Source organism: Chelon labrosus, assembly GCF_963514085.1.
Source record: "Chelon labrosus genome assembly, contig: SCAFFOLD_153, whole genome shotgun sequence".
In the NCBI taxonomy this organism is placed as follows: Eukaryota; Metazoa; Chordata; class Actinopteri; order Mugiliformes; family Mugilidae; genus Chelon; species Chelon labrosus.
Window position 1 is genome coordinate 1 of NW_028181499.1, and position 13,469 is coordinate 13,469.

The 13,469-nt window shown below is 42.4% G+C and overlaps 1 protein-coding gene across 7 annotated transcripts; it reads right to left on the reverse strand.

Annotated features, from left to right (window-relative positions):
* Positions 1 to 1,889: 1,889 nt before the first annotated feature.
* LOC311509994 (uncharacterized protein) lies at positions 1,890 to 7,462 on the reverse strand. Of its 7 annotated transcripts, XM_084575460.1 has the most exons (7): positions 7,206 to 7,462; positions 6,943 to 7,061; positions 5,958 to 6,006; positions 5,392 to 5,486; positions 5,197 to 5,304; positions 3,894 to 3,972; positions 1,890 to 3,750 (listed from the first exon to the last, which is right to left on the reverse strand). In XM_084575460.1, exons 4-7 carry the CDS (start codon positions 5,481 to 5,483, stop codon positions 3,508 to 3,510), a joined length of 522 nt encoding a protein of 173 aa, XP_084431586.1. In that variant the 5' UTR covers positions 5,484 to 5,486; positions 5,958 to 6,006; positions 6,943 to 7,061; positions 7,206 to 7,462; the 3' UTR covers positions 1,890 to 3,507. The 7 variants fall into 7 exon arrangements, with proteins under 7 accessions (XP_084431586.1, XP_084431587.1, XP_084431588.1 ...); XM_084575461.1 differs by lacking the exon at positions 6,943 to 7,061; XM_084575462.1 differs by lacking the exon at positions 6,943 to 7,061 and having other exon boundaries at positions 5,392 to 5,489.
* Positions 7,463 to 13,469: the final 6,007 nt, after the last annotated feature.

Sequence of the window (13,469 nt, forward strand, 5' to 3'; positions counted from 1 at the left end):
AATGACATCATATATTTCTAGATTTACCAAACATATTCTAAACATTTTACCTTTTTAAATCAAGCACAATTGATGTTGCTGTAATTTTATTTGAACAATACTCAACAGCTTGATAATTAACAAACAGACTACAGCTGAATGTTATCTGAAATATTTATTCAACTTGTGAACAGATGGAATAACTTAAACATTTATAAAAAACAACAATACATTAGACTATTTTTTGCATATGCACATTGAATTTATACTTACACAATAATTTATTTTAACAGTAGACAACACTGGATATGCACCTCTTGGTAACTGCCAAATAATTTCCGAGGCCAAGGAGATTAAAGGGGAACTACAGTTTTTTACAACCTGGACCTTATTTCTGGCATAAAATACGATGGTTTACTCACCCATATAACTTTGGTGTCATTTGTATTCCTTCGGGAGATAATTAGATCAGCCTATATCCATGTAGCGGGAGTGTCCGGGGTACTGGGACGCAGCCTCTAAATAACTCATTAATTTCACCAATGTTTTATTATGATACACTAGTGCTTTTAACTGTTGAGTCTGGAGTTACCTGTTCTCATCATCCAGGGTCTGTAGATTGACCTACAGACCCTGGATGATGAGAACAGGTAACTCCAGACTCAACAGGGAACGAGTTTGGCAGCAGATAATGTGTTATTTAGAGACTGTGTCTCTGTGCTCCAGGTCCCAAACAAGGTCCAGGTTGTAAAAAACAGTAGTTCCCCTTCTTTTTATTATTTTACATAATCAAATCAAATCAAATCAAATTTTATTCATATGGCACTTTTCATACTAAAAGCAACACAAAGTGCCTCACAGAGGCTAAAATCAGCAAAGACAAAACACAGGCTAAAAACACTAAGGACAAGACCCAACCCTCCCACCCCGTAAAAACACAGAGACACACAGAGACACACACCCACCCACACACACATACACACACCCCCCATCCCCCCCACACATAGAAACACATACACACACACACACGCAAAGGCTCACACTCACTGTACACGTTAGAGAGAGACATGGCTGGCACTGAGACCTGGAGCAAGGAGAAAGCCTCCTTTGGGGGCTGACCGCATCGAGAGGGCCTCCAGCCCACGACTATAGGCAGCGCCGCCGTAGAGAGACAGCCCCGACCCGGGTAGACAGGAGGCCCTACACCAAGGTGCAGAGCCCCCCAGCCACCAGGGCCAGAGCCCCCCACAGGACAGCACCCCCGTCAGTAGACCAGAGCAGCTCCCAGTGTGGTAGCCCCCCCCCCCCATGAGGAGACACTGGAGCTAAAGACTGAGGGACTAAAACTGTAAGACAGAATAAAAATGACCAATATAGATAAGATGCCTTCAGCTTGTACATGAAGACATGTAGTTAAAGCAGATCAAGAATCTGATTAAAAGGTAGGGTAATAAAAGAAATCAGTTAAAGCCTGATTGTAAAGGTGGGTCTTGAGCCTCTTTTTAAAAACATCACCAGTCTCTGTGGCCCATAAGGTTTAACAGCAGTGTAACAACACTTTAAACACACATACACAGTCTGTGTAGATGCAAGGCCAGTGTGCACCCTGTCCGTGATGAAGGCCAACATGTTTTAAAATCGTCTCTTGGTTGGCACACGTCAATTTACAGAATTTGCACTGCATGGATTCCGCCCCTTAAACACAAGAGACACATATAGCATGAAGTCAGTTTTGCTAAAAGCACTTTCACAATAGCCTCTGTAATTTGTAAACATAAAATGAAATGCGTATTTTTTGTAATTAATTAATCGTAATTAACGCGTTTAAGTCTCACCCGTAAACATAGCACGACACAGTTCTATTTCCCCACATATATATATATATATATATATATATATATATATATATATATATATATATATAACGCATCATATCGGGTACAGAATTCAGAGTATATTTAAACGTATTTAACATGTTTTTAACACGAAGTCCAACAGATTTCTTTTCCACGATTAGCTAGTTCCAGTCTGCTGCCGTTATGACAGCGTGACGAAGAGACATTCCCCTTCCAGTGATGATGACACTGTTTTTAGCTGACTAACTCCAAAGCTGTCTGTGCCCCACGAAGCCTGACTCTGAGATTTCCCGCCAACATCACGGCGTCAACAAAAAACATCACGTGATGTCCGGAGGAGTGCGACCGGCTACCGTAATAACTGTTGTTCTAGTCTGCGCGCAACATGCTCACTCGCGCTTCCTATCTGGCTACCGTAATAACCGTTGTTCTTAGTCTACACGCAACTTTTTTTCCCCCTCATTCATAAAACGCTAAATCGGGACATTTTCGAGGACAGCCGAGGACAGGTTATCCAAAACGGGGACGTTTGGTCACCCTATTGTGATAATAAAAATGCAATAACGCCATGAAAGCGTCTGGATGACGGATTAGCCTTTCGAAAAAGTTTAGAAACAGCGGACAAGCAGTAGAAAAGCCAGACTGCGCTAACTTCATTTAAGTGATGAAAGTAAAAACACACTTAGCTTACCTGTTTGAGTAAAGTTGATATCAGCTCCGTATATATCCAATATATCCAATATATCCAACAGTCTTCAAATTCAGTAGAGTCAATGGTGAAAATCCGCGGCGGTTTGCGATCGATTAAACCGGTTCAAACCGGTTCATGTAATGCGCACATGAGCAATCGACGTAATTGACCTTTGGCTAAGCCCCGCCCCCCTTAGTTACTGTTGCTACGTCCGACATTCTCTTCTGGGCTGTGGTTTTCTGGTTATCTATAAGGCTCTGGTATCAATATCAAGGAGCAACACTGTTCATGCAAAGCTGGGTACGTCTCTATTCACTTCTATAATCGTTATTACGTATTTCTTCAGCGTGTGCTAGCGTATCAACAACTATGCAACTTAAGCTGTAACGGTGATGTTTTGGTTAGCATCACAGGGTTTTGCGCGCACATCATTGGGCTTATCCATACCCTGGATGCTGGATATATACCGACAGTATAGCCTGCTGAGACCGAAAATATGAGACGCCTGCGTTAAAGTCAATGGAGCGCTGTGGAAAAAGTGTCGGACCCCTGTGGGAGCTCTCTTGGCTGTGATTGGTCAATCTACATTCTAGGGCGGGGCTTAGCCAAAGGTCAATTGGCCCAACTTAACTCAAAAAACTGCTCAAAGACTTACAAATCCTTGTTGTACTGATTTAAAAATAGTAGTTAAGTCAACAATAAGAAAAAATTGCTGGGCAAGATTTTATGGATTGCTTATTGCAACACCTTATTTCTGAGGCAGTTTAATTTGAAAACTCTAATAAGATCAACAATTGCTAGTTATCATTTTAACAATATGGAGACAGAAAATCTGAGGATCTAAACATTACAGTGTGTCTTTAGTTTTTCTTCATCCATCAGTTTGATTCATTAATAAGTAGAGGACCAGATGTTTGCATCATATTAACAGTTAGGAAACATAACCTTCCTCCATTTCCTCTTTCCATCAAGTTAAAGCTGTTAAATCCTCTTACTGTTCTGCAGACAGTCAGCCAGCTCCTCCTGCTTCATTCTCCTCAGGAAGTTCATTGTGATCTTCACAAATAAATCTCTGCTGCTCCTCCTCTGCTCTTCATCCTCACCCTCCAACACCTCCTCATCCTCCCTCTGACTCTCTGAGCATTCTGGGTAATCTGGACTCAGAACCTTCTGGATCTTCTTCAGTTCGTTCTTCACAAAACTGATGATGTTCTCCTCCAGCAGCTGGAACAGAAGGAGAACCTGAACATTTAATTTAAACCTGGAGGAACTCATGATTCATCAGTCAGTCTGAAGGCAGACAGCATGATCTAATGATGATTCAGCCTTTCATCTCTTGTGAGAAGTCAGTTTGTACATGAACAGACCGTAAACATGGAGTCCAGGTCTGGTTGATGTTTCTGTGGAGACTGACCACCAGGAACCTCTGAGCTCTGCTCCAGAACCCTGTGGAGAAAACATCATAGAACATGATTCTGTACATGCCTTATTGAAAGTGATGAGTCAGGTAACTATGTCACCATGTGGGTCTAATTTCAAATCAGCGCTGAATTATCTAGTATACCTGGTCATGTTCATACTGATTCAGCACCCTTCAGTAATAAATTCTTACATTAACCAACTTATAAAGGGTAAACACATTCCCAGCATTTATTTTCTGCAGTAGATATTTTTGTCCAGTGGCAGCAGAATTGGTCTATAAAGATGGAGACAGTGTCAGCGCTTGAGATAAAGAGTAGAACAAGGAAGGTGCAGCAAGGTGAAGCAGAAAGGAAGTAAAACTATGTAGAGTATCTCATCTCATCTTAAGTAACAAGTAGTGACTGGTCAAAGGTTGAAGAAGATTTAATGATTGTGAATCCTCTCTTTCTCAGGTGAATGATGGTAGAATATTTGTTCCTGTTTAGGAAATCACAGATGGAGACACCACAGGCCGACAGAGGACTGGTTCCAGAAGAGTTGTGGATGCACAGCTCATGCTGAGGAGGATCTCCTGAGAGATGGAATCCACCATCACATTGTTCAGATAAGAACAGAGATCTCCTTTCTCAACATTCAGAGGAAGAAACATACAACCCAGGTTTATTCATTGTCATTTGATTTTTTTTTATTTCTCCTGAACCTGAACGTTGAAAGGCCACTGAGTTTCCTAATTTAAAGGAGCAGTGCAAAAGAAAGAACTGAACTAACAACATAACTATTTTAAATTCCTTTGAACTAAAAGGTTCCCTATGAAAAGAGAACTGTTCTGTGTTTAGTGTTACTTCTTTTTGAAAGACAGCTATTTATTCTGAGTAGATTAAGAAGATCATCTGGGGCCTCATGTACAAAGAGTTTGAATCTGAAGAATCTGTTACCAGGTTTGCTTCCACAATATTTTCCTAGTGTTGTAAACCCTAATATGATGTGGTGGGTAGATAGTGGTTACAAAATGGTTGAATTGGTTCTCCTCAAGCCAAAGATTAAAAAGAACAGGGTACTGAGTTTCCTAACTTCAGCACAGATAAACATAAAAACTGAACTGATCTAACAAAGTAATAAAATATACTTTGAATTCTTTTTTTACTAAAGTGGTCTCCATGTACATAGGTGCTCTAGTGTTTTCATTCCTCTACAACTCTTTGATCATTGAACTTTCTTCATAGTGTGTTATGGAAGTCATTACATTACCTTCTATCAGCAGGTTGTTTTCTAAAATCAATCATGCGACCCTGAGACTGGTCACTCTTGAAGGAGACACAGCTGTGTTCAGGAGAGTCTGGTCTCTGCTGCTGCATCCTGATACAAACAAATGAGTTGAGAGTAGAAAACAGTGAATAATGAGCTCTGACATAGAGAAGAGTTGGTCAGAGATGGTCCTCTCACCTCAGAGCTTCAGTCTGGATCTCATGTTCTCTACACAGAGTGGTTTTAGAGGGAGGGACTCCTGTCTCCTGTCTGTCCTCAGTCTGATCCATCACCTGCTGAGAGAGCTGCACTCAGTCATGACAACAAACGTTACCTCAACAAACACAGGGTTTACATTCATCTCTTTAACACGTCAGAAATACAGTAGAAAGAAGTGAAGCTGCTGAACGTTCTATCAGACTCTGTCACTGTGCTGCTTTCACTTTAGTCTGGAAGGTGATTGTGTTTCTGATAAATCTGTCATGTTTGATCCAACCTGTCCAACCAGTTCTGACACTACTTTCATTGTTTAACCACATGAACACGATGTGAACACAGTGACAATCCAACTGTAGCTGGTTCACTCTGAGAACCACTAACAGTAAAACATGCTAATCTTTTTAAACCAATACTTTGAGATAAAACTCTTCTAAAATATCTGAAGGATTAAATAACGTTGTGAGAGAAAACACAGACGTTACTGTCAAGTCAAACACAATGTGACACAAAGTTCATCAGACAGATTTCTCTGCTGGGATTCTCACCTGCAGAACTTGAGGAACTTTCAGTCACGTTCAACCTTCATGTGTGGAGCTGTTGGAGAAAAGAAGACTTTCTTTCAGTAGTCCTGGAGTCTGTGTTCATTTGATCTGAAGTCACATCCTCATAACTTCAGACTAAAAACATCAGAGTGACGTCAAAAGCAGTCTGACCTGAAAGCCCACATCACAACATGGAGTTCCATCTGTCCACTAGATGGAGCTAACTGACCTTCTAAACTCTGGGACAGTATTACAGTCACATGAACACATTCTAGATCCTCCACTGATGCTGCTGTACACTACAAACACTCTTCAACTAGACTTTAATGAGAGAGAGTAGAGGACAGGAGCTCAGTGCATCATGGGAAGTCTCCCAGCAGCCTGGACCTATAGCAGCACAACTAAGGGATGGTTCAGGGTCACCTGTTACAGGAACCTTCATAGTAGAGAGAATGTCTGATTATGTTACAGGCCTCAAGACGACTCACCTGTTCACACAAGATATATATATATATATATATATATATATATATATGTATATATATAGTATGTATATATATATATATGAGAGTCAGGAGTCATCAGCTGTGTTCCTCATAGCAGCTTGTTAACTGTCCTTATTAAACAGAACTCACCATTCTTCTTCATGTGATCAGTTTCTCTATTTCTTATGTCATTCTCTTAACATGCTTCATGCTTCACCACAAACTAAATGATAACTGCTCATATATTCCCACAACATCATGAAAATACAAAACATGTTTGAGTCCTTAAAGTCACATTTCTAATCAGCTAAGTCCTGTTCTACTCGTGCTTTTAACACCTTTAACTTCTATTGTGTAGCTTCTACTATGCTACTGCCTGTTTGAACTTTTCAACACGTCTTTCATATAGAAACAATAATGTAAAGCACATATCAACATCCCCTTTAACCTGGATGAGTATGAGCATTCACATTCACACATTCACCCACTCTCACCCAACTCACCCAGCTAGACTTCATCCTTAACTTGGTAATCGTTGTCTCTCCCATAAAATGAAATGAAAAGAAATGCCCAGGAGCCACAGAACAAACATGGACAGACCGCCATGTTCTACTGTTGTTCTCTAAGAGAGAAAGTGAAACTTGTTCCATTGTGTCTGTCACAGTTTACAACCTAGTTCCTCCATCAACAGACTTCACTCATATATCCAAAAGAGTTTGAACAGTCCTTAGACATGATTTGTGCTCATCTGACTCACTTTACTAACCTGTTTACTGCTCATGTGACGAGACGTGTCGAGGCTTTGAAGCGTGTTCTGAACAGGTGGCAACATCCGGGTCTGAAGATTGAAGCCAATGCGGAAGTGTAATAAACTGCAGTTCATGGAGTGACCGCTAGAGGCTCCAACAGGGAGCAGATCCCCATAGACCCCCATGTTAAAATGCCCAACTTTACAGCAATATTAAACATGTTTACAGCCTGGTACAAGAAACGGTTTTAGTCTCAATGTCTTATTTCACTATTCATGACAACTGTACGGGGGGTGAAGTTTTTCTAACACGTTCGTTTATTTTTATTAAGGTTTAAAATTCTGCATAATTAAGAGAATGAATTAGCCTTCAGGTATTTCATTAGCTGTGATGTTAACGGGAGCACATTGTTGGTTGTCACAGTTATTAAACCGACTTGTATAGAAATGAATAAGTAATATAGAAGTGTTGATGATACCTTTAAACCTAATGCCTCTGTATGAGGTTGGTAAAAATAGTTCACCTCATAAATTAGCTAACATGCATGTAATGTTAATCTTGAACTTGCTTTTGACAATATAACGAATAGCTTCAAATCATTAAGAAGTGGTGACCTGTGTGCAATATGATTTGTGTAACTTCAAATGATTAATGACACCTGAACAGGCCTTTGTTGCTACAGATGTCATACACAGGTTCTCCAGTGTTGGATCTGTCATATTTATATTTTTTATCCTTTTTAGTTTCTTATATGTTTGTCCAGTGTTCCTGGCCTGCACCAGACAGACAGACCATGGTATTTCTTTCTGCCACTGTTATTAACCAGTTACCTTTTTCTTCTGTAGGACACTCTGGGAGAGACAGTCAATGGGTTTGACAGCAATATAAACCCCTCAGGATTTTAAATAGAGAGTTGCGGTCTGGATAGAGTTTATATAGTTTGGAGAGTTTAGAGAGAGATATATGGTTTGAAGATTTAGGAGAGAAAGATAGGTAAGAGGATGGAGCCAGCTAGGAAGAGACATATTCAGTGTCCTCTTCCTAGTTCCACAAGCACTTCCACTTTCCTCTGCCTGCTTAAGCCCATGCCATTTGCCTAAAGTGACAGAAAAACATTACACAACCTGCCATATCAGATGATACTACCATTTTGGGGAAAATTACACACACACGGAATATATTCAAAAAATATTTTATCATACACATGTGATAATTTAAGTAGAGAAATGATTTGGTCATACATTGTTTTGTAATTCATAGTCATTCCCTAGAGCCATTACAGACACAACAATTCAATGCATCACACATTATGTGGTGAAGAGCTCCAGCTGCCTGTGATTATACACCTGGCCAGTAGGTGGTGTCGTGTGCACGTGAAGCTTCAAGAGATGAACCCTTTCTCGAACCTATTGGCTCAAGTGGTTGGATGCCTCATGAGGCTTCATCTCACCATCACTACTGTTTACACAGAGAAAGAAGAGACAGGAGTCACCAGTCTCGTTCCTCAGCAGGTTGTTAACTGTCTGAAGAACGTCGACCTGACGCCGTGACCACCATTAGTGCTCACTAGCGGGGATACTGCCCCTTGTGGTGGAGTTAGAGACGTACACTCTGCTATAATCCATAGACATTAAATCTGTCTCTTTTTTATTTTTCATACAAAAACAAAAAAACACATGAAATACAGTCACTCAAACATTTGTGACCACACACATTTGTAGGTCTCACACCTCCTCAACTGGGACCTGGTTCCTCATGAGATGGTTTGAGGAACTTGGTTCTACGTGTTCTTGTCAGAAATTTTCCACAAAGTGAAGACAGCTTGTCAACCAAAATATTTAAAGAGATTTTTAAAAACACATTTGAATCAACAGCTCACTCAGTCATTGTAATACCAGAACCTTCATGAAGAAATGCTGCAGTGCAGGGTGGTTATTCTAGAATGCGAGCAGGGACTTGATGAGCAGGACCCATCTTACCCCATAATTGTCATACTGGACACTCCGGAGAAGAGTGAGGTGACTGCCGGTAAGAACGTTTTATCAATGATGCGCTGATAAAATGTTAACGTAAGTGATGTGTCTCGTCGTGATATTTTCTAACATTTGGTTTGGAAAGGTGAAGAAGGGAATGACAGCTCCAACACCGAGGATTTGCCTTACCCCGTAAACCCCAGACAGAGGAACAATAGAGAGATCCGGCTGTCGGTAAGAACATTTTATCTGAAAATTTAATTTTAAACAACGTCCGGTTATATTTAAAATCTGTCTCTCACCATTCAGAAGGCTCCAGGCCCCAGCCGCTCCGAATGGTGATACGGTCGATTAGAAGGACGAGAAGGACGAGAAGGAGAGGACATCTGCGCCGAGCAAGAAGAAGAAGGGCCCTCAGAGAATTCTGGAACATATTCTTCCTCCCCACACTCTGGCCCTTCCGCCCACCGATAACTACAACCGCCAATTCAAAAACTACTCGAACGTGGGGATTCTGTGGTTAGAATGGATTTCACACAGCGAAAACGTCGCTATTCGACACGCTCTCAACGGAGGTGAGAAGAGGCTGGGGAAATACGTTGTAGACGGGTATGCAGAAATTGACGGAGTAAAAAAGGTGTGGGAGTTTCTCGGCTGTTTCTTTCACGGGTGTCCCAAGTGTTTCTCGCCCCATGAAGTTAACCCCCTGACAAAGATTCCCTTTGAGCAGCTCCACTGGGCCTGGCAAGAAAAACTGTTAAACCTGCGGTCTAAGCTAAAGGTCTCGGTACAGTTCATATGGGAGCATGACTGGACCCGCATGACAAAGTCTGACGATCGAGTGAAACAGTTCCTGAGTCATCATCGCGCTCCGCAGCCTTTAAAGCCTTGCGATGTGCTGTTTGAAGGTTGAACTTGTCCCGTCCGTCTGAGGTACACGGCGAGTGACACTGAGCAGGTTCGTTACGTGGACGTCACACTTTATCCGGCACCTGGCCGACCCCTGAATTCACAAAAGCCCTAGACGCTGGATATCACGTCGCTGAAATAACTGAAGTCTGGCATTTTGACAAAAAGAGTGACTCTATCTTTAGGGGTTACATCAACACCTTTTTGAAAGGGAAACAGGAGGCTTCAGGCTACCCCTCTGAAGCATCGGATGAGGCTAGCAGGGACAGGTACGTCAGAGACTATGCGGCTAACCAGGGTATCCAGTTAGACTAAAATCCATCCTAACCCCGCTAAAAGACAGATAGCCAAATGATGTCTCAACAGCTTTTGGGGTAAGTTTGCCCAGAGAACCGAGCTGGCTCAGACCAGCCTCGTCAGAAAACCTGAAGAATTTTTCAAGTTTCTGTTTTCAGAGCAGCATGTCGTCAAGCATTTCGCCTTTCTGAACGATGAGGTGGTGATGGTGCAGTGGCGGTACGGTGAGCGTTACATTCTCCCTCCCGGGAAAAGCAACAACATTTTCATGGCTGCATTTACCACTGCCTATGCTCGTTTGACTCTGTACAGTTTCATGGAGAAGGTGCAGAATCCTGAGCGGATTCTGTACTACGACACGGACAGTTTAATCTACATCGTCAGAGAGGGAGAGACCCCGCTTCCCACGGGTAACTACTTGGGACAGCTGACCGACGAGCTGGGTGGGGATAGCATCCAAGAGTTTGCAGCGGCGGGGCCTAAAGGTTACGCCTATCAGACCAGAGGGGGTAAAGTGTCCTTGCATGTTAAGGGAATCACGCTGACTCAAGAAAGCTGTAAAGAAATCAATTCTGACAGCATTAAACAGTTGGTAGAGGGTTACATTCAAAATCCTGACCACGGCGCCGTCATCACGGTGCCTCAGCAGAACATTGTGAAAGATAAAAAGGGCTTCCTCATTCCAAAAGAAGTTCAGGGTGGTGTATGACAAAAGGCGTCTTTTGGCTGACGGGCGAACCGAACCCTTTGGTTATTGAAAATAAAAATTAAAAGAAAAATGTCAAAACCCCAAGGAGAGGAGATTGAGTTTGACCCCAGATTGCAGTTGCCTTTTTCATGTCTGGTGGTGGGGCCTAGCGGGTGTGGAAAAACTGTGAACATGTCATGAATGATGTACCTGACAATATTGTGTGGATTTATACTTCTTTTCAACCTTTGTTTTTGGAACTGCAGAAGAAAAATGAAAAGATTAAATCTGTCAAGGGATTACCTGATTCTTTTGAAGATGAGACTCTTTTTCCAGCCGATCAAACACACTTGGTTATTTTAGACGACGTCATCTTTCAAGCTCCTGATCATATGGAGGTGGTGAGAATTTTTACCCAAATTCAGCCGAACCATCGGTCTCAACACAAATTATTTAGTGCTGTTCAAAACCCCCCGAGATAAACTGCAGATGAATATATTAGCTCAACAGATGTTTCTCTCCAGAAAAAAAATACTTTTTAGAAAGTTTAGAGGATGCCACTAGTCAGCCTCACTTCTACTTATTACTGGATTTAACTCACCGGTGCCCAGACCGGTTCAGACTGAGAGCGGGGTTACTATCCCACGAGTGGCCTATCGTGTACTTGCAGAAAGAACCATGACAAACGCTCGTCTGAAAAGAAACGGCCCCTTACTTAAAGTTCTGTCCAAGGCCACACCGAAGAAACGGCAGGATATTTTAAGGAGCTGCTCCCCTGATCTTCTCCAGTCGTTGTGTGAGATTGCGTTGAATCTTTTGAAGGGAAATATACCCCTTTCTCCGCAGCAACATCAGAAGTTAAAAAGACATAAGAAATATATCAGACTCATCGCCGATAAGAAAACCTGCGTGAAGCGCAAACGCAGGGTGTTACAACAAACAGGAGGCTTCCTTTTACCTCTGCTAGGAGCGGCCATTCCTATTATAGGGGAATTGATAGGAGGTTTTGCTAGACGTCGATAGGCCTCTTTCCTACTCCCCATGGCTCTGAAGACCACGCAGAAAATGTTTCTGGTGTCGACAGCCGACAGTGGCTACAGGCAGCACCATCAGACAAACGGCCCAGCAAGATCTGGATGAAAAGATGAGAGAGATATTAGAGGAGAGAGGATTGAACCCTTATGAAAAAATGAAGAAGTACAATGCTCTGCTCCAACGCTATCTCAGCCTCACCAGACAAGGGGAGAAAGAAGTTCAACCGATAACTCTGAGTCTGCCGCGAGAGGAGCTGCATCAGGGGGAGAATGTGGAGCTGCAAGGAGGGAGGGGGGAGGAGGAGGAAGATGTTTTAAAGAGTCTGCCGACTCGCAGTCGTAAAAATGCCGACTATGTGATGAAACAACTATCCAAGAGCGACAGCGGCTGGACGCCGAAAGGTGAATTTATCTACAGAGGGAAAACTGTGAGAGGATCTCATATGCTCCATCTGGTCAAACATCTGACCAGCTCCTATAAGAAAGTCAATGAACAGCCTCCTGAAGGATGGACAGATTTTCTCATGACTCTGTCAGAACTTAATATTCCTGAGACCTCTGTGACTAACCCTCGAGCCCCTGAACAGTTTAGGAGACTCAAAAACTTTGGCCCGCTGCAGACGGATACTGCTGCTGCTGCTGCTGCTGCTGAACCTCCATCTGTCCGTCGATCGAAAAAGAGACAATACTCGCCTGTGGAGTGGGCAGAGTTTACTCCTTAATATCCTCATTTTAAAAAATAAATAAATTGTACGGCAAGAAAGAGTCTGTCATTCAGTTTGTGATTAATAAAGCTTTATTGAATCCGTACAATGTCGCAGACTTTTTCATTCTAATATCACAAGCGGTAGCAGTCTTTAAATATTTGTAGAGAACAGGCTAACTGGTTACAATTTCCCCGGCAGGGGGCCGCCAGACATTTATGACCTTTTTTAACAAATTCAGACACCATGACATGGTTTCTGACGACATCGTCGGTGTAGTGAGATAGCACGCTGGCGTAAGACAGGCCACTTCCTGGCACAAGTAATACGTGCAGTGTTGACTACAAACGTCCGATAATTCATGCTGGAGCTGATGACCGTGGTATAAGATCTTTTTTATTCTGCGTTGACGTTCCAGGAAATGCACGATGCTCTTAGGATAATATTCAAAATTCGGGCTGAATCCGAAAGAGTCAAAGAACGTGGCCTTTCCATCTTTTTCCAGAGTGAGGGCCAGCCAGTGCTCGCCTGGCAGATGACGGGGGTGGGTGTTCACGATATAGTAGACGGGTAGCGAGGGCTGTAGAGAAGTAATTCGTCCGAAGCCCAGACACCGCTGAACACACCGCCCAGTAACCCGCTCAAGAGTGTTTCCAGCTCCGTAGAATTCATCGTT